The sequence below is a fragment of the Jaculus jaculus genome, chromosome 5 (genome assembly GCF_020740685.1).
Source record: "Jaculus jaculus isolate mJacJac1 chromosome 5, mJacJac1.mat.Y.cur, whole genome shotgun sequence".
Classification (NCBI taxonomy): Eukaryota; Metazoa; Chordata; class Mammalia; order Rodentia; family Dipodidae; genus Jaculus; species Jaculus jaculus.
In genome coordinates, this window is record NC_059106.1 from 35873931 (window position 1) to 35899258 (window position 25328).

Here is a 25328-nt window from a genome sequence, read left to right on the forward strand (position 1 = left end):
AAACAACTAAAAATTAGGGCTGAAGAGATGACTTAGCAGTTAAGGCATTTGCCTACAAAGCCTAACACCCATGTTCAACATTATAGATCCAACGCAAGCCAGATGCACAAGTTAACACAAGCAAACATGGTTGTACATGCACACAAGGTGGTGTTTGATTACAGTGGCTAGAGGCCCTGGCATATAATTATTTCTCTCTCTCTTTCTTGCTCTCACTCTAGGTCTCACTCTCTTGCATAAAAAGGCCAGTCTGTTGGGCTTGCCTCAAGAAAAACCTGAAAAAATGGAACCACCATAATCTAAGTCCGTATACCACAAGATACCTGCATATCCATGATTACTGCTATACATTTATTGTAGCCAAACATGGGATTATGCTAGGTATCCATTAACAGATGAAAAGATAAAGGAAAAGTACCATATATGCACAATGGAGTTTTACTCAGCTGTAAAAAAAAAAAAAAAAAAGAACCAAATAATGTCATTCTCAGGAAAATGGGTAGGACCAGAGGTCATCATGTTACATAACATAAGTCAGACTCAGAAAGGTAAATATTGCATGTTTTCTTTCATGTTTAAGACCTAGATTACCAGTATGCTTCACTATTATCAGGGTTGACAATGATATTGGCTCTCAAGAACTGATAGCCTAGCCCTTCCTTGCATTTTAAACATAGTACTTCATTTTTCCCTCTTAGCAATCTTATGAACTTTTGATCATTATTCATATCCCACTGATGTAATGGGAGACTGTGAGAATTTCAATGGTTGCTAGAAGCTCATACAGCTGCTAAGTGCGAGAGAACACTTTCATTCATGTAAACGACTCTGTTTTCCATCTGCATTTCCCATTCCAAGAGACGAAAGAAACAAAAAAAGAATGAGCCATTAATTCATGAGTTTTAACTCAACTTCATCCTCCATATTTCCTTTTAGAGACTTGTTTCACTGAATAGAATGTGTCAAAAGTCTTAAAACATAGAGACTGCCACATGAATCAAGCCAATGCATTTCACTGTGCACAAGAGCCATCTCTCATAATGTCCTAACAATTCACTTCTGGTGTCTTACTCAGGACATAAAGTCAAGATAGAAGTAGGAAGATTTCATGGGAAGGCATCCACCTCCATAAAGCCAAAGATATGGATGCTTATCTCAGGAAAAATAAAAATTATTCTACACAAACTTTACAGATAGTAATCCAAATGTTAGTAAGTTTCTATTTGAATCACAAATTGTGTAAATTACTTATGAGTTTTACCCAAGAACACCTAGACCTTAATGCATACTGTTCTTGCTACTTTGTTAAAAACCATATCCACCTAAAGCGTATAGTCCTGAGCCATGGTGTCTCTGAGGTTTAATGCAAATGTTGTGCCTTGCACATCGTGGATAGCCAAGGAAAATTGGTTCTTTTGTCCAGTATCTTTCCTCATTACCCAGTGAATGAGGACAACAGGAAGTCTTGTAATACCCTCAGAACTCGACCAAGTCCTGGGAAAGACTTCAGTTTTGGAGATTAACATTTATTGGCTCATGGAATACTTTCTTTCTAAAGTTTGGTTTACTTATTTGTAAACTTGACATTTATGTAACACTATAAATACTGCAGAGCATATTAGAAGCAAAAGGAGGTTCACTCTGGACTCATGCTAGCCATCCAGTTCACTCACAGGAGCAAATGGTGTGCTCATTTGCTAAGCTTCTTAAAGCCCAAACCTAGTACTCCTTCCTGCCTCTTTATCACCATTCTCCATTTAATATATCACCAATTGCTTAACGTCACAAGTCTCTAATTTTGCTGCTACAGCCTGCCTTGAAAACTTCCCTTCTCTACAACTCCATATATTAGTGAAATGCAGTAGACTTGCCTTCCTCTCTTATATCAACTGGTGCCCCATGTCCTATACTTCAGTCAATGTCATGATATTTTCAAAATTATATAATTGAGTTTCAGACGTTTATCCCCCAAATCGAAGGTAGATTCATTGCTGTGGCTTGCTGAGTTCCCATCATGAACCCACTACACTTGGCTGCAGTTCTGGCTCTCTCCCTTGCTGAGCTTCCCCATCTCTCAGACCTGATGCATCAAGTGCTAACAAATCCATTTCTCTTTCTGTGTTTAGTTCTCTCTGGTTACATTTCCCTCATCTTATATATATAATATAATTATATATATAATTAAGAATGCATTCCATCATGCTTCATGGCTTTGCCCTCATACTATATTCTATGTAGAGATTATTACTACCTAAAATTTTCTTCCTGTGTGTTTGTACACATGCTATCTTCCATGGTCAATAGAATATAAACTCCAGGAAAAAGGAAGCTGTTGTTATATTCTAACTCTCCAAATGCCTAGAATAGCACCTGGTACATAAAAAAAGTTTTAATGAGTAGTTGTTGGATGAATACAAGGTCCACTAATAAATATCAATTATTTCACATCCATTTTATGTCAGACATCTAGTGGTAGAACCGATGCAGTTGGCCAGGAGCAAAATCATAGGGTGGGACCTTTTTCTCACTCTTCATTCTGGTATTGATGCTTTGGACATTGGCTGAGTTATTTATATTTAATGGGTCTCAAGCATCTCTTATTTAATACTAAAAATTGTATTGTTGTTTTTCTATGTCCTATACACCCTAGGACTTCATGTCTCTCTACTAACAAACCAAAGTGAGCAAAAACATATGCCAGATTTTTTAAACTTTCTTTTCACAATAAGGAATGAGAAGTGTTGATCAAATAGAGCAAAAATGCAAGTTCTTTGCATGACTCTTCAATCAATGACATGTGGTAAAGTGTCCCCGCAGGACATACTTTCTATATGGTATTGTTGATTGATCAGAAAGGTATCCTATTGGTGCAGGAATAAGTGAAGGTTAGTGAGATAAGCAGGGCTGGAGTGTACTTAGTGACAGAATCTTTGCTTAGCTGGCATAAATCCCTAAGGCTCAATACCCAGCACTGCCAACAACAACAATAATAACAGCAACAGCAGGGAAATAATTTCCTATGGTTAGTAATTTTTACCATCCCTGAACTTAAAAAAAAAAAAAAAGAAGCAGCAGCTTAGGAGAGGAAAGGTTGGTTGTTGTCTCTGTTAGAGGGGGAAGGAATGGCAATGGAAGTAGAACCTTTGGCTGTTTATAACTCAACAGATCTGGAAGTACAAAAAAGGGAATGCCAGCACTCAGCTGGATTTCTCCCATATCCCTTTTTATTCAGTTCACGATGCCAGTTCATGGAATGGTGAGCAAAATGCACTGGAGACTGTCTTTGTTCCATAAGATATTATATCATGTGCAAGAGCCAGGAGTGGTATGACATGACTGTAATCCCAGCACTTGGGAGGAAGAACAGGAGCTCAAGTTCAGCCTGAGCTATGTGAGACCCTGCCTCAATAACAAAGAAACCAACAAAAATACATCCTATAATATTCCACTTTAATTTTTTTTATATATGCCTTTTCTGAGTATGTAGTGTGAATTTATGGAGGGCAGGTGGACACATAGAAGCCTATGGCAGAAAAAGCTGGGAGATAAGTCATATCCCAAAGACTTGCCAGTGGCCGCAAGGGTAGAAAAAGGGTCATCTTTGACCTTACACCTGATCGGCAAGGGGAAGGAGGCTCCCATGTGAGAATGAGCTGAGGACATGTCTCTGACAATAGACTTTCTGAATATATCTGAGTCTACACACATTCATTCATCCATTCAAGTCCAGGGCTTGGGAAATGAACTAAAAATCTGTAGGCAAATGATCAGGAAACCATTGAAGGCCTGGAGAAGTGGCTCAGCTATTAAAGGCACTTACTTGTAAAACTTCATGACCTGAGTTCAGTTCCTCAGTACCCACATAAAGCCAGTTGTACAAAGTGGTGTGTTCACCTTGAGTTCATTTGCAGTGGCAAAAGGACCTGATGCACCCATATTCTCTCTCTTCTTCCTTCCTTCCTTCCTTCCTTCCTTCCTTCCTTCCTCTCTCTCTCTCTCTCTCTCTCTCTCTCTCTCTCTCTCTCTCTCTCTCTCTCTGTCTGTCTCACTTCCTCTCAAATAAATATAAATATACAGTTTAGAAAACATTGATATATTTGAGTGTATGTGCGTGTACAAGCATGCATGCACATATGCTTATTTATTGTGATGGAGGTCTTGCCTTATTTCTCATGATGGTCTCAAACCCATGGCAGCAGAGATAGTACTTCCCCAGCCTCCTGAATAGGTAAGACTATAGACATATGCAATAATATCCAGCTTTGTTTACTCACTTTTTGTTTGTTTGTTTTTTTGTCTGTTTGCTTATTTGTTTTCAAATAGCATCACACTCTTACCCAGGCTGACCTGGAATTTACTGTGTAGTCTCAGGCTAGCCTTAAATGCAAACTCATAAAGATCCTCGGTGCTGGAATTAAAGGCGTCTCCCACCATGCCCAGCTCATTTGGGTTTTTGACAAAACCTGTCATTGCTACCTCAAACTGACCATCTATTCACAATCATCTTGCATCCAAACTATGGTGGATGGGAGTGTGCCACCATGGTTAAAGATTTTGTAAAATATAAACTAACTATATATTAGCGGAGTTTAGCATTCTGTATTGCTATATATAAACAGCATGTATTATTTAAATCTAAACTTCCTTTCTCTCCTTTCCAAACCTGCCACAACCTTGCAAATTTCTGTTAAGATTCTATATCCAAGACATTTTTATTTTCATACTTGAGATAAATATGCAGTACCTGTTTTTTATTAGTTATAGACATACTTAGTATGTAAACAGCACATGTTGGTACCATCCTTTCCCTCATTCCTACCCCTCCCAAAATGACCCTCCATGTTGGGTGTATTGTGGGGGCAGAATGCATAGAGATGCCTTATAATCAAGTGAGTACGCTTGTTTCCATATACCCAAAAGGAAAAGCAAAGAGATAGACACTGCATACCATGCTTGTCATAGTATGAATCAAATTTACTAAGCTGTGGAGAGAGTAAAATCATCTATAGAACACTGGACATTTAAAATGTAGAAGAGAAGCTATAGGATAAAACTGCTTTTGGAATTTGCATGTTGCCTACAACAAAACCTAACATGCTTTTAATTATCTCCTGACAACTTGGGGTGGAGAGATCTTTAAAGGTCTTGTAAGGCAATGCTGCCATAACATCATAGAATATTGTTATTATTGTGTGAGACTCTATAATCAGTCAGAGATATTTATTGACTGTTTTTGCTCTCTGCTGCATTAGAATATGTTTCATATGTAATTTAATATATGTTGTTGAAAGTTTTTCAAACATCAATTATGTTCTTCTGAACTGGAGCACTGTGTGATAGCATAGTAGTTAAGGACACAGATCTTTGAAGAGAGTGATTATAATCAAGCCTTCATTCTGTAATACTGCTCTAGGACCTAGGGGAAGTGATTTTACCCATCTTGGCCTCAGTTTATTTATTGGTAAAATCATAACTACCCTGTAAGGTTGTGATGGTTAAGTGACCTGCTAATGTATGTGAGGCATGTCAGAATGCTGCTCACAACCTACAACACACTAAGCAATGTTTCCTAATGTCATTTTTTTTTAATTTTTATTAACATTTTCCATGATTATAAAATATATTCCATGGTAATTCCCTCCTTCCCCACCCCCACACTTTCCCGTTTGAAATTCCATTCTCCATCATATTACCTCCCCATTACAAGCATTGTAATTACATATATACAATATCAATCTATTAAGTATCCTCCTCCCTTCCTTTCTCCACCCTTTATGTCTCCTTTTCAACTTACTGGCCTCTGCTACTAAGTATTTTCATTCTCACGCAGACGCCCAGTCATCTGTAGCTAGGATCCACATATGAGAGAGAACATGTGGCGCTTGGCTTTCTGGGCCTGGGTTACCTCACTTAGTATAATACTTTCCAGGTCCATCCATTTTTCTGCAAATTTCATAACTTCATTTTTCTTTACCGCTGAGTAGAACTCCATTGTATAAATGTACCACATCTTCATTATCCACTCATCTGTTGAGGGACATCTAGGCTGGTTCCATTTCCCAGCTATTATAAATTGAGCAACAATAAACATGGTTGAGGGCTGGAGAGATGGCTTAGCAGTTAAGCGCTTGCCTGTGAAGCCTAAGGACCCCGGTTCAAGGCTCGGTTCCCCAGGTCCCACGTTAGCCAGATGCACAAGGGGGCGCACGCGTCTGGAGTTCGTTTGCAGTGGCTGGAAGCCCTGGTGTGCCCATTCTCTCTCTCTCCCTCTATCTGTCTTTCTCTCCGTGTCTGTCGCTCTCAAATAAATAAATAAATAATGAACAAAAAAAAATTAAAAAAAAAACATGGTTGAGCATGTACTTCTAAGGAAATGAGATGAGTCCTTTGGATATATGCCTAGGAGCGCTATAGCTGGGTCATATGGTAGATCAATCTCTAGCTGCTTTAGGAACCTCCACACTGTTTTCCACAATGGCTAGACCAGATTGCATTCCCACCAGCAGTGCAGAAGGGTTCCTTTTTTCCACATCCCCGCGAACATTTATGATCATTTGTTTTCATGATGGTGGCCAATATGACAGGAGTGAGATGGAATCTCAATGTAGTTTTAATCTGCATTTCCCTGGTGACTAGTTACATAGAACATGTTTTTAGATTCTTATATGCCATTCATATTTCTTCCTTTGAGAACTCTCTATTTAGCTCCATAGCCCATTTTTTGATTGGCTTGTTTGATTCCTTATTATTTAACTTTGTGAGTTCTTTGTATATCCTAGATATTAATCCTCTATCAGATATATAGCTGGCGAAGATTTTTTCCCATTCTGTAGGTTGCCTCTTTGCTTTTTTCACTGTGTCCTTTGCGGTGCAAAATCTTTGTAATTTCATTAGGTCCCAGTGGTTAATCTGTGGTTTTATTGCCTGAGCAATTGGGGTTGTATTCAGAAAGTCTTTGCCAAGACCAATATGTTGAAGGGTTTCCCCTACTTTTTCCTCTAGCAGTTTCAAAGTTTCCGGTCTGATGTTAAGGTCTTTAATCCATTTGGACTTAATTCTTGTGCATGGCAAGAGAGAAGAATCTATTTTCATCCTTCTGCAGATATTTATCCAGTTTTCAAGACACCATTTGCTGAAGAGGCTGTCTCTTCTCCAATGAGTATTTTTGGCATTTAGTAATATGTTGGCTGTAGGCTTGTCATAAATAGCCTTTATTATATTGAGATATGTTCCTTCTATTCCCAGTCTCTGCAGAACTTTTATCATGAAGGGATGTTGGATTTTGTCAAATGCTTTCTCTGCATCTAATGAGATGATCATGTGATTTTTGTCCTTCAACCCGTTTATGTAATGTATTACATTTATAGATTTGCGTATGTTGAACCATCCCTGCATCTCTGGGATAAAGCCTACTTGGTCAGGGTGAATGATCTTTTTGATATACTCTTGTATTTTGTTTGCCAATATTTTGTTGAGAATTTTTGCATCTATGTTCATGAGGGAGATTGGTCTGTAATTTTTTTTTTTTTGTTCTATCTTTGCCTGGTTTTGGTATCAGGGTGATGCTGGCCTCATAGAAGGAGTTTGGTAGAATTCCTTCTTTTTCTATTTCCTGGAAAAGCTTAAGAAGCAATGGTGTTAGCTCTTCCTTAAAAGTCTGGTAAAATTCAGCAGTGAATCCATCCGGGCCTGGGCTTTTTTTAGTTGGGAGATTATTGATAACTGTTCGGATCTCCATGTTTGTTATAGGTCTATTTAAGTGATTAATCTCATTTTGATTTAATTTAGGTAGGTCATATAGATCAAGGAAATCATCCATTTCTTTCAGATTTTCATACTTTGTGGAGTATATGCTTTTATAGTATGTCCCTATGATTTTTTGAATTTCTCTGGAATCTGTTGTGATGTTACCTTGTTCATCTCTGATTTTATTAATTTGTGTCTCTTCTCTCTTTCTTTTGGTCAGATTTGCTAAGGGTTTATCAATCTTGTTTATCCTTTCAAAGAACCAACTCTTTGTTTCATTAATTCTTTGGATTGTTCTTTTTGTTTCTATTTCATTAATTTCTGCCCTAATCTTTATTATTTCTTCCCGTCTACTAATTTTTGGTTTGCCTTGTTCTTCTTTTTCCAAGGCTTTAAGGCGAAGCATTAGGTCGTTTACTTGCGACCTTTCTAATTTCTTAATATAGGCACTTAAGGCTATAAATTTACCTCTTAGAACTGCCTTCATTGTGTCCCAGAGATTTTGGTATGTTGTGTTCTCATTATCATTTGACTCTATAAATTTTTTGGTTTCCTTTTTGATTTCTTCATTGACCCACTCATCATTTAGTAGTGTATTGTTTAGTTTCCATGATTTTGTGTATGCTCTATAGCCTTTCTTGTTACTGATTTGTAGTTTAATTCCATTGTGGTCAGATAGAATGCAAGGAATTATTTCAATTTTCCTGAATTTGTTAAGATTTGCTTTGTGTCCTAATATATGATCTATTTTAGAGAATGTTCCATGTGCTGCTGAAAAGAATGTATATTCTGCAGCCTTTGGATGAAATGTCCTGTATATATCTGTTAGGTCCATTCCTTCTATGACCTCATTTAGTCCAGATGCCTCTCTGTTTATTCTTTCCCTGGATGACCTGTCAATTGATGAGAGTGGGGTGTTAAAGTCACCCACCACCACTGTGTTTGGTGTTATCTGTGACCTTAGTTCTAGTAGTGTTTGTTTGACGAATTTGGGAGCCCCCATGTTAGGTGCATATATGTTTAGGATTGTAATGTCCTCCTGTTGGAGTGTGCCCTTAATCAATATAAAGTGACCTTCCTTATCTTTCTTGACTAACGTCGGACTAAAGTCTACCCTGTCTGATATTAGGATAGCAACCCCTGCTTGTTTTCTAGGCCCATTTGCTTGAAACACCGTCTTCCAACCTTTCACCCTAAGATAATGTCTATCCTTTGTAGAAAGGTGAGTTTCTTGGAGACAACAAATTGTAGGATCCTGCTTTTTAAGCCAGTCTGCAAATCTATGTCTTTTCGTTGGGGCATTGAGACTGTTGATATTAAGAGATATTATTGAAAGGTGTGTATTTATGTTTGCCATTTTTGTGTGTGTGTGTGTGTTACTGGTTCTACCTGTGCTCTCTTCTGTTAACTGGTATTGAGTATAGCTTGTTTTTTCTAGGTTCCTTATATGTGTGCTTTTCCTTTTGTTCAGCATGGAGGATTCTATCAAGTATTTTCTGTAGAGCTGGTTTTGTCTTCAAATACTCCTTTAACCTGCTTTTGTCATGGAATGTCTTTATTTCTCCATCTATTTGAATGGATAACTTTGCAGGATAAAGTAACCTTGGTTGACAGTTGTTATCTTTCAGAACTTGGAATATATCACTCCAAGCCCTTCTGGCTTTAAAAGTTTGTGTTGAATAATCTGCTGTAATCCTGATGGGCTTGCTTTTGTAGGTAACTTGATTTTTCTCTCTAACTGCTTTCAATATTTTTTCTTTGGTGTGTGTGTTTGGAAGTTTGATTATAATATGGTGAGGAGAGTTTCTTTCCAGGTTTTGTCTGGCTGGGGTTCTAAAGACTTCCTGTATCTGCATTGGCACCTCGTTCCCAATTTGGGAGAAATTTTCTCCTATGATTTTGTTGAAGACGCCGACTATGCCTTTGGAGTGGAATTCTTCTCCTTCTACTATGCCCTGAATTCTTATAATGGATCTTCTCATAGTGTCCCGAATATCTTGAAATTCCCACTCATACTTTTCTATAAGTTTGTTTTTCTCTTAGTTGGCCTGTATTAAATCTGCCACCTGGTCTTCTAGCTTAGATGTTCTGTCCTCTCCCTCATCCATCCTACTGGTGAAATTTTCTACAGAGTTTTTTATTTCATTAACTGTGTTCTTCATTGCTAGTAATTCTGACTGGTTTTTCTTTATTATTTCTATTTCCCTATTTATGTCTTGTATTGCCTTCTTTATTTCATTAAGTTGGTGTCCTGCCTCTTCTTTGATTCCTTTGATTTCCTGTTTGATTTCCTCTTTGATTTCTTCTTTGATTGTTTTCATGTGTTCTTTGACCTCTTTGAACATATTTATAATTATTCTTTTGAACTCTTTCTCAGGCATTTCCTCTAACTCTTTCTCACTGGAGGACATTTCTGATGCATTAATACTTTTAGGTGGATTTATATCGTCTTGCTTTTTAGTGTTTCTTGTGTTATAATGTATATATTTTTGCATCTTGGATTAAGTTAATGCTTGGATTTTCTAGCTAGCTGTGTATTCTTAGCTGTATCAATTGATTTGATGTAATATATTTTCAGGGTAGGACCTTAAGGTATTAGGTGTGGCTCTTAAGACTCTCAGAGTATCTACAAAGATGTTCTTAGGGGTTGAGTTTCCCTGCTATAGGAGTATTCAAGCAGGCTGAGTGGAATAAAATACAGGTAGATTCTAAAATTTAACTAAACACTGTATACATTCAATCAAAAACAGCCCTGAGTATGTATGCAAGAGTAGTTATTATAATGACCAGATCCTCTATCAACAAAGAGGTTTAGATTTCTGGTCTGTTGAGGGATCCAAGTCAGCTTGTGACCAAGTGAGACCCTTCCCTGGTGTAATCCCAGTTACCTTGGGTGATTTTGGTCTCAGTCAAGTTGCTGCCTGGGTCCTTGGGCTGCTGTTCTGATTTCTGGAGCTGGGCACTTGCTTTTCCTACGGGGCAAACCGAGCCACTGCTGCTGCCTCTGCTGCTGCCGTAGCTGCCACCACTGGAGCCACCACCGCTGCTGAAGCTGCCGCTGCCGTGTCCACCACCACTGCTCCCCCTGAAGCCGCTGCTGCGGGATCTGCCGCCGCTGCCGCTCCTGGGTCCGCTGCTGCTGGGGCCGATGGTACCAGTGCTGGAGCCGCTGAAGTTGCTGCCGAACTCTGCTCCTGCTTGGGTCCCGCTGTCAGCCCAAGTTGGCGCGGCCCGGTCCTGGGACGCTGCTGTGTTCGCTGGAGCTGGGTTCAGGCGATGGGGGAGGGGAGGGAGCCGCGGCCGCTCTGGTTGTCTCGCTGCTCCACGTGTTCTTCTACCTCGCGGTCTTCTCCTCCGCTGCTCGCTGCCGCTCTCCCCTCACGTTTCCCGAGTTGCGGAGAGCGCAGTGTGAGGGGAAAATCCCGCACCTGGCTTTTCCTGCGGCTTGAGCCGAGAGTCTGGCGGCTTTCTGTTGCGCCACGGCCGAGCTGCTGGAGCCGCTTTTCCTGCCTGTGCAGGCTCTGGATGCTCTGTAACTCTTCTACTTCTCCGCTGCTGCCTCAATTTCCTATACACCTCACTTTTTAGTAAAAGTGTGTATTTTGCTGAGTTTTTTTGGTATTTTTCCCCCCTAGGCTGCTTTGGCGTGGTACCTACGCCGCCATCTTAACCGGAAGTCCCTAATGTCATTTTTAAAAGCCTTGTGGTAAATAATGTCATTATTTTTCCCCAAATCTATAAGCTTCAAATCTCATGACTTCTCTTTAAAATATACCATAAGGTCATAGTGACCCCAATTTTGTCATGACAAAGAAATCAGAAGGTAGGTCAGGACCCTGTCACTTGAGCTTACCTTCTCTGTTTCACCGTGTCTTCACCATCTTCTCCACTCTCCACCAAAAACTAGGACATTATTAGGCTAGTCATGGGTCTGGAACTGTTGGTATTTAAAAAAATAATAATTTATTTACTTATTTGAGAGAAAGAGAGAGGGAGGGAGAGAGAGAATTGGGCATATCATGACCTCTACCCACTGGAAATGAACTCCAGATGCATGTATCATCTTGTGCGTATGGCTTACATGGGTCCTGGGAAATTGAATCTGGGTCCTTAGGCTTCTCAGGCAAACACATTAACCACTATGCCATCTCTCCAGCCCTGGAACTGTTGTTTTAGTCTTAGGTACTTTTAAAAGCAAACAAATTGTGTGTGTGTGTGTGTGTGTGTGTGTGTGTGTGTGTGTGTGTGTGATAGATGATAGATAGATAGATGATAGATAGATAGATAGATAGATAGATAGATAGATAGATAGATAGATGATACATACACACATATATACATATATATTTTGGGTTGTATAAAAGGTGGTCCAATTGATTCAGTTATAAAACATATCTAATCTGATGAGAATTTGAGTTTGTACCTTTACCTGTGAACATCCTCATTGATCAGAATCCAATCCTGAAAATGTTTCATGAAAATATTTTATACATGCATATCTGTATTATGTGCATAAGTATATATACTTAAATATAGATATGGGAGTGAGAGAATAGTAGAGACAAAGAAAGGAAGAGAAAATGAAACCTAGAAAGCAAGCAAGTAAAAGGAAAGAAGGGGAAGAAAATTTTAAAAAGCATAGCAGAAAAGAAAAGAGGGAGTATAAGAGAATGGATGAGATTGAAGGATATGGAAAGAAAGGAAGGAGGAAGAAAATATAAGAAAGAAAATAAACAGAGAGTGAAAACAGACAGATGAAGCTGAGTAATACTGGAGAAAGGGAGAAAGAAAGGAAGGGAGGAAGACAGGCAGGAAGGAAGGTAAGAAGAAAAGAATTTTCCTTTCCTTGAGGTGCTCTGTGTTGGTTGAGATTTTTCCTCCTGCTCTGTGTAATATATCTTATCTTGCAGATGGACCCCCATTTACTTGGTGGATTGGGAGGTCCAATGAGCAGCACCTTTACTGGGGAAGTTCTATTCCTGGGGTCCAGCAATGTGAGTGTGCTCTGGATGAGAGCTGCCTGGACATTCGCCATTTCTGCAATTGTGATGCTGACAAAAATGAATGGTAAGTTGAATGCACTTGTCTGCATGTGGGGAATAATACATGCAATTCCCGCAGGGAGATGGATATGGATAACATGAATATAATCTGCATTACACTGAAAAAAGCCAATTCTTGTAGGTGGTGGGGGAGTAGCTATTAATGAGGTTTTTATCAACACTTTCTTATATTCTGAACACTCTGTCTAAAATTAAGGAGTGGAATATAATCTTGAGTTTTGAAATTTAGTCTGTTTTCCTACAGTGGGTACAGCACAGGTATTAGGGAAGGGCCTGACCGAGATAGGGGTGTGAGACTAAATAGTTTTCTTTCCTTTCACTGATGTTTCAGGACCCTTTGAAAGTATTAAAGATATAGCAAAGGAAATTTATAGGTATTGATCATCTAACTAATCCTCAAGATAATTTTTACATCCCATGATTTTCTCATCTTTGCATCTGTACAACATTGGTTGACATTTCTTTAATAGATCTAATGAACAGGTTCAGAGTTTAAGATCTGAGGCCAGAATTAAGTTTTGTTTGTTTGTCTGTTTGTTTGTGGTAGGGTTTCACTCTAGCTCAAACTTACCTGGAATTCATTATGCAGTCTCAGAATGGCCTTGATCCACCTACCTCTGCCTCTTGAGTGCTTGGATTAAAGCTGTGGTATACCACCAAGCCCAACTGAGGCCAGAATTTCTAATACCCACCCATACCAGCTTATTGCTGTGAACCAAATAAATTTAATTCCAAGTTTTCATGTCCATTACATTTCCTCTGTCCTCCAGCTGAACTCTTTGTTCCTCACTGTACTGATTATGAAAACATGCACACATCTCCACACATCTTTGGTTTTTGACTAAGTTCAAAGAAATTATTGGTTTTGGCTTATATAAGTTGCTTGACTCATCAAATGTTGTCAAGTATAATTAAGAATTTATAGGAGGACTGGAGAGATGGCTTAGTGGTTAACTGCTTGCCTGTAAAGCCTAAGGACACTGGTTTGAGGCTCAGTTCCCCAGGACCCACATTAGCCAGATGCACAAGGGGGCACATGCATCTGGAGTTCGTTTGCAGTGGCTGGAAGCCCTGGCACACCTATTCTTTCTCTCTCTCTCTGGCTCTTTCCCTCTGTCTGTCACTCTCAAATAGTAAATAAAAATAAACAAAATTTTTAAAAAAGAATTTACAGGAGAGCTGGAGAGATGGTTCAGCAGTTAAGGTGCCTGCCTGAAAAAACTAATGACCCAGTTTCAACTCTCCAGTACCCATGTAAAGCCAGATGCACAGTGGCACATGCATCTGGGGTTCATTTGCAGTGGCTGAAGGCCCTGGAGAGACCATTCATTCATATTCTATCTCTTTCTCTTTCTCATTGCCAATAAATTTTTTTAAGTAAAAAAAAAAAATTACAGGAGATGAAAGAGTGGAGGATGTTTGTATCAGATCACAGGAGTTGATACATGGAAAATATCATGAGTTAGCTTTGTTGTTACAAGCATTGTGAGCACAATATATATTTAGCCGTGGGTCCAGGTAAAACCTGTGGAAATGTGTCCTTTACTTATCTATCTGGCTCTAGCATTCACTGCAGAAAAGAAAGCATACAAGCCGACACAGTAGTGGGATAGCTAATCAGGTTCAACCTTGACACCTCATTTTCGGCCAACATTTGTCCAACCTGGCTTCTCACATCATTCAGATAGTTTTGTTTGCTTTTCGCAGATCACCATGTCCCTTCTAGTTTCCTTACTGTTCTGAATAAACATAACAAATTTCAAATGCGTTTATCATGTAATATACCCTCCAGTTCTGCTCTCAGGTAAAGTTAATGAGGAAACTGACTTGGGCTGAGTTAGACTTGAATATATTGCAAACAGATGGCACTGTCAATTAAGTGGTATATGTCAAAGCATTCTTAGTGTCTTATATTCTGTATCTGAAATTGACATCCCCGAAAAACCTTTACTTGGAGTTATTTTTATTATCTCCTTTTCCCTGAAAAAAGAAACTGAGAATCTAAGATAATGAATGATGCCACTTGACTGAGAAGACCGAGTTGCTATATCAGCTGGATTCGACGAGCCTCCTGCATCAAAGGGGCTGCTAAAGTGATTGTGAATGGTGGCGGGTGGTGAGGCGGTCAGAGGCAAGTCTTCCAGAACTTCTGAAATCCCATCAGAGTAGGATCCTTCAGACTTCCGGCTAAGTCAATGGATGTTTGTTTCTACCATCTAACACCCATCCCAAAGTGTGCCAAGATTCAAGTAATCTTACCTAAAATGATACAGTATGTGGACTTAACCTAGGCAAGCCTCCTTAAAATCATTGCCAGATTACATGTATTGCCTAGCCATTTAAAATTATTGCACTGCAATTTGTAGGGAGTAATTATGTTTAAAACATTATTTACATGTTCATTACAAACTCATTTTATTTTAATATTTTCTATCCACAGTGGATCAAATCTGAGGATACAGAACATGTGGGTGGGGAGGAATGACTATATGGTAGCACACATTTCTCAAAGCAGGACTGACTGTGTTAGGGGACACATTTCTCAAAGGTTTCTATCTCAGACAAAATCTAAATAGCAAGGAGAGAAACACAAGGAAGATGAAAATGAAGAAACCTGTAATGAATTGCCATCTCATAGCTAGTGATTATCTGTGAAGAACCTTTTCCTCTACTCCTTCTGCTTGGTGATGCTCCACTGAGGAGCTCTCTGAAGCAGCTCCTTTTGCCTTTGTACTGTCAAGAACAAGAAAGAAAACTCAGGGGACAGTTTCATTCTGCTTAGCTGCACAATGAATGGGGCATGGTCATCAGAGGAGAAGATTGAGGAAGGTGACTCAGTGGAATGTTAGAGAAGACAAGAGGTCTTGCAGTGTCTGTCTGCAGGTGATATCCAACTGCCTAAATCAGAAGCTTTTTCATTCAATTGAAGGATGGACAAACGTGAAGCTCTCATTCTCATGCTAGAACTGTCTTTTACTTATTGCAGAAGAAAGCACAGATATTTACTTTTGATTTTTTTTTTAATTTTTGTGTTTCTATTCTTTGTCTTTTGATACATCAGGTTACCCTTTCATCTGATGATCTAAAAATAGAAACCTATTACTCCTTTTCTTAAACAACAAAATATTTTAGGGGATTATTTTTTTCAGAATACTGAAGCTTCAAGCTACTATTTAGCCCATGATGAAGTTATGACTGAATGATGGGCAAATGAGTTTTGTGAGAAGTATTTTGCCTCTGTCTTTGGCAGTTGAAGGCATGGCTATGTCAGAACTCATGTTGACTTCACAATTGGAAATCACTCCTCCCACATTGTTACAAGAAGTGCTCACTAACTTTATTATAAGACATTTTTGGTATGAATTAATTCTCTCCTGGCTTCTAAAAGGAGTTTTTATCTCTCTGTGCCCAGGGTTATTTCATTTAACACCAGAACACACATAGCATGATTGCCTTATTGGCCACTTAGGTTGTTGTCATGTGAGATACTAGATATTCACTGGCATCATGTAGCCATTTTTCAGTGTATACATATATCAAAGCATCATGTTGCACACAATGAACATATAAAGTTTTGCCAGCTAAAAAATGAGTAAAATTTTTAATAGTTACAAACAACCATCTAGCTCTAAAGTTTGCCTTTTTCATATATTTGCCTTTTAAACAATCCATTCTCTTTTTAAATCCATGTCAAACCCAGTCCCCAGGGCTTTGGCTTCCATAAGGGCCCTTCATTCCCTTCCCATGGGACTTAATGACATAACATTGGTTGCATTGAAGGGTTTAGACTGCACAGTGTTCTATAGTCTGATTCAATTGTTATTTGTTTTCCATTTCTTTTTAATATTTTCTTATTTATTTTTTTAAGAGAGATAGGATGAAAATGAATGTGCCAGGGCCTCTAGCCTCTGCAAATGAACTCCAGATGCATGTGCTTTTTTGTGCGTCTGTCTTTATGTGCTTTCTGGGAAATCAAACCTGGGTCACCAGGTTTTGCAAGTAAGTGCCTTAACCACTGAGCAATCTCTCCAGACCCTATTTTTCCATTTCTTTGTGACAAACATTGGATTGTGACTATTTGATATTATAAACAGTGATGCAATGAAAAAATCTTGAGTTGTGATTTATACTGTTTTCTGCTTTTCACATTATTATAGTAGATAGAATTCAAACTTTGAATTCTTAGACAAAGAATCTTTTGATTATGACAGATCAGTTCAAATGGCTGAAGGGACAAATGTTATTTCACAGATCTCAACAGCATCATTTCTTAAGTCTGTGTGGGAAGCCTGCCCTCTCCCAGAGGGAGTACCATTACCACAAGTTGTAGGGGTTAGTGAGGGCTCACAGAAGTCAGATACAGCCATACAGGGAGAGATTTATTGAAACCTATTATTGTTCAGAACTTCATGAATCCTTGTCCAGCTATGGCTCCAGGGACAATGCCGACAGGAGGAGGGACAGGGACAGTTCACTCCTCCTCCTTCTCAGTTCCTTCTATCTGTCATTTCTGCTCTGCTTCCATGGCTCACAGAAACACATATGGCAGAATTAAATTAATCTCACTTTCCTTGCTTATTATCAAAGTGTACAGTCTTCACTATTTTCAAGGAGAAGAAATAATTCTACTTCCTTTGCAGCTGTACCATATAGATATGTTTGTGAAAATGTCATGAACTAATCACATAACATGCGTAGAGCACATAGTAGTAACTATTTTTTGTTGGTAGTCCTGACATATTCTGGATGTACAAAGTAATAAATTCCTAAGCAATATTTAATTGTAGAGTAAAATGACCATATCCCAGATGTGTTACTTCTTAACTGTAAAATCAAAATCATTGAGCCTCTTGGAATTTCTTTGGGTCCCAATTTTATTAAAAAGAAAAGGGAAAGGAGGTTGAGTGTCTATGGAAAGTGTTGGCTATATTACTAATTATCTATGCATCTATTAGATATGGCAGGTAGTTCTGAAAAAGTATTTAGTCATTTTGTTTTTAATGTCTAAATAGCATTTGTTTGTAGATACTAAACTGCTTATGAAAGATTATATACATACATACATGCAATAAAAGTGGTAGGTAACATAAAAGAAACAGGCACAATAAGAAGCCAAAACAGGGTTCCTTCAACTATCAAATTTGGGTAGACCACAGTCCCCTAAAAAGGTTTGTGGTTTAAAATGCTATGCACCGTATGAATCTGCCAAGCAGAAATGAAACAGGAACACCATTCACATGTAACTGAGGAGTCTGGGGCCTCCTTCGATCCTGCTAAAGTGACCCAGGTATAACCTCCAGGAGTACAAGCTGGAAAATGATCACAAATTATCACACTAAAACCCAACCAAACTATGCCAAACTATGTGTGGAGAGAGCCTTATGAACAGAGAGGGGTGGTCAGCCCAAGATCTTCTGAGGACAGTTCAGGACTCAGAACCTAATGTTCTCATGCAACACTGTCCAGAGGGGGTATAGTCCACGTGGGGACACACAAGTTTCTGCCAAGGAGAACCCGCTCTCTGCATGAGAGAGCATGGTGCTCACCCACAAACGTTTGGGCGTTCTTCGTTAGGTTTGCATTGTAGCCTCTCCATTCTGCTTCATGAATCTGAAAGTTTGTCTCCCAAACCTAAGTTTCTTCCCTTGTGTGGTCACTGTAAAATCATCAGCAGGTGTGTGAGACATTATTGCACAGTTATTAGAACACCATCAGCAAGTTACTGTCAGTGAGGCAGTTTAGGGGTAACAGGGTACCAAAAATAAAAGCTAGGAATTTCCTTGAGCCTGTGAGGGAGAATTTTTTTTTTCTTTCATTATTTTTTTATACACTAAAGCCTCACCAGAGGAGGTGAATCAGTGCTTCTGCTCTTATCTCCTTTGTTAGAAGAGAAATAGCTATGAAAGGATTCCTCCTTTTCTTGGGAGACTGGCAGCATCTAGATGCCTGTCATTAAGACTGGACTAGCCAGCTCAGCCCCATTCCAAAAATTCCCACAAAAGACTTCCATCTTGTCTCTAGGAGGGCTTTCCCTTCTCCTGGGACCCCATTTGTGCCTACTGCCAGGGCAGGTACCCTGTACTCTTTGCTCATCTTGATAGCTATAAGCTCTGTCTCTATAAACTCCACAACACCTTTCAGAACTTTACTCTCCTGGCTGTGGATCTTACTTGTTGAAATTCATAAGACAAGGACCCAGAGGCCAATAATTCAGTGGAAGCTTTGTGTGACCATGAGTGCCTGGCATCCTAGCTCTTAGCTTTTGCCCACTCAAGAACTAAGAAAGACCCCCACCACTCTGATAAGCACTCCCAATTCCCATATCATATCAATTAAATAGGACTATGGATGAGATTTTATTGTACAGTCATTATAACATAGTCACTAGGTTGCTTTCAACATTAAATGGGATTGTGTGTGAAACTTTTATTTCAATGTTCCAATAACCTGAGAAAGAAGTAGCTGTCACACTCAGTTCCATGGATGTAAAGTGCTCAGCTGAACTCCCAAGCAATCAGTATAATGTCACATACAGCTGCAAAGACTAGAAATGCCTCTGAGGTACAGATCATTTGTTTCATAAAGAGATCCTTTTAATAAAAGGCAATTGCCTGTAAGGCCAAAGGACCCACTTTCAATTCCCCAAGACCCACGTAAGCCAGATGCACATGGTGGCACATATAGCTGCTGCAAACAAACTTCAGATGCATGTACCACTTTGTGCATCTGGCTTTATGTGAGTACTGGGGAATTGAACCTGTGTCATTAGGCTTTGCTGGTAAGTACCTTAGCCACTTAGCCATCTCTCCAGCCACTTAACTGATGATTTTTATAAATTCATATGAAGTATTTGACCATAACACTCTTCTACTATGTTATCTTTCCATTACTATGCATCTTCCTTCCACTGAGCCCATCCCAAATTTTCTCTCTTCTACTGTGAAGTGATATTTGAGAGGGATTTGTGATGTCTATTTCAAGTTAGTTACTAAGATAGCTAATCAGTTTTATGGGAAAATGAAGGGTTATGTGACTTCACATTAGCACTGCGTCGCATACGTGGTGTCCTCTTGGCAACAGTCATTGGCATAGATACCATGGATTATCCACATTTTGTCCTCTTTTGTCTTAAATTTATGTTTTGCAGGACAAATGACACTGGCTTGCTTTCCTTCAAAGATCACTTGCCTGTCACTCAGATAGTTATCACAGATACCAACAGATCAAACTCAGAAGCTGCTTGGAGAATTGGTCCCTTGCGTTGCTATGGCGACCGTGAGTACTAAACAGAAAGAATTTTTCTCTCTCCTTTCACTCTCTGTCCTTTTCTCCTCCCCACCCCCAACATTACATGAGCATGAGGTGGTCTTATTCCCTTATTCTGTTTCTCTGTAGCTGCTCCTAGTCTTGAAAATATCCACCTGCCCACTGTATCTCTATCCTCCCATTGAAAGCAATGAACCACGCTAAGGGATTTTCTCCTCTGCAGGATATTTCTGGAATGCTGTCTCATTTTATACTGAAGCTTCCTTTATCCACTTTCCTACCTTCCACATGGAATTCAGTGCTGATATTTCCTTCTTCTTCAAAACCACCGCTTTATCTGGAGTTTTCTTAGAAAGCCTTGGCATTAGAGACTTCATCCGACTTGAGATAAGCTGTAAGTGCCCTCATTCATGAATTTGATGTCATCAGTCAACAGAGCAGGGTTTGTTTTACCTTTGCCACCAATGCTTATGCACATTTTTACTGTCAAGCTAACATCACAGGACACCAGTAACACTGGTACTGATGATGGCTACTTCCTCCCAATGCTTTGATTTGTTTTCTTCTCAGTATTTATCAGCTGTCTTGTCAAAATAGGTACATTCCAAAAATTCCCATGCATATGTTACAGGGCCCATTTTCTGAGACATGCTTTTTCTTAAATATGACTTTAAGCTTCCACATCACAGGACTACATTTGCTATGAAAGCAAAAATTATTGTTTTGCCTCCTGTTCATATGTAGGTTCTAATTTGTTGTTGGACCTATGTTACTCGATTTTTGTAACCACTCTATTTGCTTTATAAGGCTCTAATCAGAAATGATCAGGAGGTTGAACTGAAAATAATAGAAGTAGGAAAGGTTCTGATGTTCAACATTTTACATGTAAACATGCTAATAAAGCATATATAAGTACAAAAGTAAAACAAAATACAGTGTTAATGAATTTATCTCCATGAAAATGCAAAGTATCTGCATATTTAGTAATAATAACTTTAAATGTACTGTTCATAAGTCAGTATTTTTGGAAAATTTGTCAAATATTTCCCCCAAAGCGAATTTTATACATATTCATGGTCAAAACAGTATAAATCACATTCACCCATCTTCCTTCTTTTTACTGATAGAGCATAATTTGTATTCATTATAAATTTGATTGGTTTTCCACATAAACTCACAGATATGCAAAGGATTTAGAAAGATTTTAGACATAAGGCTATGGGAAGTAGAATAATCAAAGCCAGCCTGAGAAAAAAGTGAGGGCCAAGTCAGCCTGAGCTGGAGTGAGGCTCTGTATTAAAAAAAAAAAAAAAAGTTTAACATACATGTAGAGGATGAAAGCAAGCCACAGTGCAGCAGAAAAAGGGAACAGAGAGCTCTGAGTGCACACGAGGACTGCTCTATAACTGCATGGTGGCTATAGGCATCAGCTCTCTAGTCTGTCCAGTGACTGCCCAGGAGCCAGCCAGCCACCCTCAAAGCTGAAAACCAGCCTCAGAGTTCAAGCCCCACCTACATAGTGAGTTCAAAGCTAGCCTGTGCTACTTGACACTTACAAAATATTAAATATGTTTTTGAAATATAAAAAGTTAAAAAGGGAGAGAACTTGAGATACAGATACAGTTTGGTAGAGTGCTTGCCTAGCATGCATGAAGCCTTAGGTTTGACCTCAAGCACTTCGTAAGTGTAATATGAGGGTGCAACCTGGAATGCCAGAAATTTTTAAAAACCTTTTTCAGCAAAATGTAATGGGTCTTTTCTTTTATGTACACTGTGTGTGTACAGCCCTGTTGGTGCTACTGTTAGCCTCCTTCCTGCCCTCACCCCTCTGAGAGGATCCTCCTCATTGGGGATTGTGGATCATGCACTGTGGGGCTAGCCATCAGTTATGGGAGAAGGCAGTGTCTCTGTGAATAACATCCCAACATGTGGCTCTAACAATCTTTCCAACCCCCTTTCTGTGAATATTCCTGACCCACATTGGGTTCATTTTAGGTTTACTTCAGTGATAGGTCTTGTGAGACTCTGTGTCTCTGGATATCTGGTTTGGTAGGAGTTGAGTGTTCTCTGTGTCTATCTCCTTCACCCTTGTGCTGATACCAGGTTCACAAAGAAAATAGCACTCTTGCTCATTTCCCCAGTTACTCGTGGTTTCAGTAGGGGCCCTGGTGAGATAAGATAGGCTGATTCTTTCCTCAGGATCAGTGTCCATCTGAAAAAGAGAAGCAAGTTCTCCAATGGAGAGTGATGTCAGCACCAGATAAATGGGATAACCATTATTATTATTTATTTATTTATTTATTTATTTATTTATTTATTTATTTATTTATTTATTTGAGAGTGACAGACACAGAGAGAAAGACAGATAGAGGGAGAGAGAGAGAATGGGCGTGCCAGGGCTTCCAGCTTCTGCAAACAAACTCCAGACGCATGCGCCCCCTTGTACATCTGGCTAACATGGGACCTGGAACCGAGCCTCGAACCGGGGTCCTTAGGCTTCACAGGCAAGCGCTTAACCATTAAGCCATCTCTCCAGCCCAACCATTATTATTTTAAAGAGAATGTAATAGGTGTAGGACCTCTTGAGGGGTCTTTTCTTTAAAATGCCAAAAGTTATTAAAGTGCACAGGGGTAAAGGTGAATGATGGTAATTCCAGCATTTGGGAAGTGGTGGCAGGAGGATCAGGAGTTAACAGTTATCCTCAGCTTTATAGTGAGATCTTGCCTCAAATCAAAACAAAAATGTCTAAGCCTACAGATGTGGCTCAGTGGTAGAGAACTTGCCTAGCCACAGGTTCACTTCTCTGGATGCTTCAAAAAATAAAATCAGCAACAAAAAGAAGACAAAGGACATGTTTTATAAAATGTATAAAAATCTATTTTATAATAAACTACAAATATTACAACACTGTCCATGTACTGTTTTTAGGATCAAATCTATTGGCTTCCAAATATCTCTGTAATCAACATAATTCCACAGAAAATTCATCGTAGATTTCTCTTTGATTGGGTACAAAACAAACAAGATTATTAATGGTCTGAAATTGTTTAAGCTCTTTTGATTTGTGTCCCCATCACCTGTGATATTATGTATTTATTTATTAGATTTACAGTAGACAATGACAGTGCAAAAATTATATAGATGAAACATCAAAAGCTGAGTCCTTTCTCTTGAAATTAATACATAAATTTTAGTCTGCATGTTCAGGAGCCAGTAGTTTATCTGGAATTTTTACTATTAACTTCCCTCCAGCCTATTATAACATTTACTATTTGGTAACAAAATGTAGTGATTTGAGGATTACATATGTATTGTTAAAAATTAGAAGTAGCTTTATCACTTTATCATGTACTAAATGTAGGTAATATATATAGGTGATAGATAAATGATAGATGATGTATAGATAGATAGATAGATGATAGAAGATAGATGATAGAGATAAATAGATTAGATGATAGATGGGTTAGATGATTAATAGATGATAGATAGATAGATAGATAGATAGATAGATAGATAGATTAAATGATAGATAGATATTTGATGCAGAATGATTATATCACAGATATTGCTTACAATTACAGGTGAGTAGTGATTATAAAAATCATATTGCTTGCTGCTTTTTTTTTTTTAGGGCCTCTGTGCTTTAGGCTTGTAAAGAAAGTGGGCTGACTGTATGTATCTCTGCCTTGTTCTTACTCTCATGGAAGTGATGACTTGAGCTTGTCTTTGAGTGCCCCATCTGTTCTTGGCTAGGTGGATAATTTTCAGCAGCTTGAGTAATAATTTAACTGCATAAAATAGAGTTGAAAATGTAAGCAATGTCTTAACAACAGAAACTGAAAATTTGAGGACTTCCCCAAAAGGGAACAAATATGGTATTGGGAGGAGATGGAAGAGAGAATTCCCCAGCAGTCAAATGAGCAGCTAAGTGTTTCTTTCGCAGCTGCTGCACAGTACAGACCAGGAAAAAGTTCATCTTCATTGCAGCTCTTACTCCTCCTCTTTTAAGGTGTCCACTACAAAAGAGAGGACACTCTTGTGGCTTTGTTTTAAAATACAAGTCCTCATCCCTAACACTGCCAGGCTCTGGAATGAGGGGTTGGATGACAACCAATTCATAATGTGGGTAAAATAATTTCTATGTAAATTTAATTAAAAAATTAGGCCCTACAGTATTTTCATAGCATAAAAGCCACAGCAAATGTCATGATATATTATCACAGGATAATAAGAGATTGAATGTTAATTAAATATCAGCATGCAATACCTTTATACTTTGCAGTCCCACATTTTGCCCGTTAGGTTGTACAAAAGAATGTTATTTATTTATTTATTTATTTATTTATTTATTTATTTATTTGAGAGCAACAGACACAGAGAGAAAGACAGATAGAGGGAGAGAGAGAGAGAATGGGCGCGCCAGGGCGTCCAGCCTCTGCAAACGAACTCCAGACACGTGCGCCCCCTTGTGCATCTGGCCAACGTGGGACCTGGGGAACTGAGCCTCGAACCGGGGTCCTTAGGCTTCACAGGCAAGCGCTTAACCGCTAAGCCATCTCTCCAGCCCCAAAAGAATGTTTTTAATGTAAGTTGGTATTCAATGTACAAAAATTGATAATAAATATACAAAAAATGATTGAGGTATACTCTACCATCAGATTGGTGAATAGTACCTTTTAAACCATGAATATTTTGAATTAAAGGGATTTTAAAATACAAGGTTTCTGGCTGGGCATATAATTCAGTAGTAGAGTACATGTCTAACACGCACAAGTTTAATCCTCAGTGCTTCAAAATAAATAAATACAAATAAAATAAGCAAAACACAAGAACCCATATTTCCCAAATGCATTACTGCTGCTGCTGCTGCTACTACTACTACTGTTTACAAGAGGAAAAGCTCAAGTGAGTGATACACTCACACTATGCATGCTAGGCAGATGGAACTTTAAAGTGTTTGTAGCAATAAAGCACTGGAGACCAGCTATGTGGAAATAAAAGTACATTAAACAGATGGTATGGCTCTGAATAGATTTCGCTCCCATTCCCAAGGAGTGTTCCTATGTAGCTATCTGAACAGTATCTCTCAAGGTTAATCTATTCAGATTGTTGAACAGGATAAGGCAGCTTTCTGTGAAAATTTTGATCCATTTCCTTCTGGGTCACTTCCAACTAAAATATTTGAGTTTTGTCATTGTGGGGTTAGTCTATGGTATGTGAAAAGGAAGATACCACAGTATGTCCTCAAGTGT

At 38.8% G+C, this 25328-nt stretch overlaps 1 protein-coding gene across 2 annotated transcripts in view; it reads left to right on the forward strand.

The window, feature by feature from the left end:
• LOC101613057 (contactin-associated protein-like 5) overlaps window positions 1–25328 on the forward strand; it is a 408379-nt gene that overhangs the window by 297393 nt on the left and 85658 nt on the right. For both annotated transcript variants that reach the window (XM_045151145.1, XM_045151146.1), the window contains 3 exons: window positions 12657–12813; window positions 19957–20084; window positions 20299–20469. In XM_045151145.1, the coding sequence (XP_045007080.1) occupies window positions 12657–12813; window positions 19957–20084; window positions 20299–20469 (456 nt within the window). The remainder of the gene's footprint in view (window positions 1–12656; window positions 12814–19956; window positions 20085–20298; window positions 20470–25328) is intronic.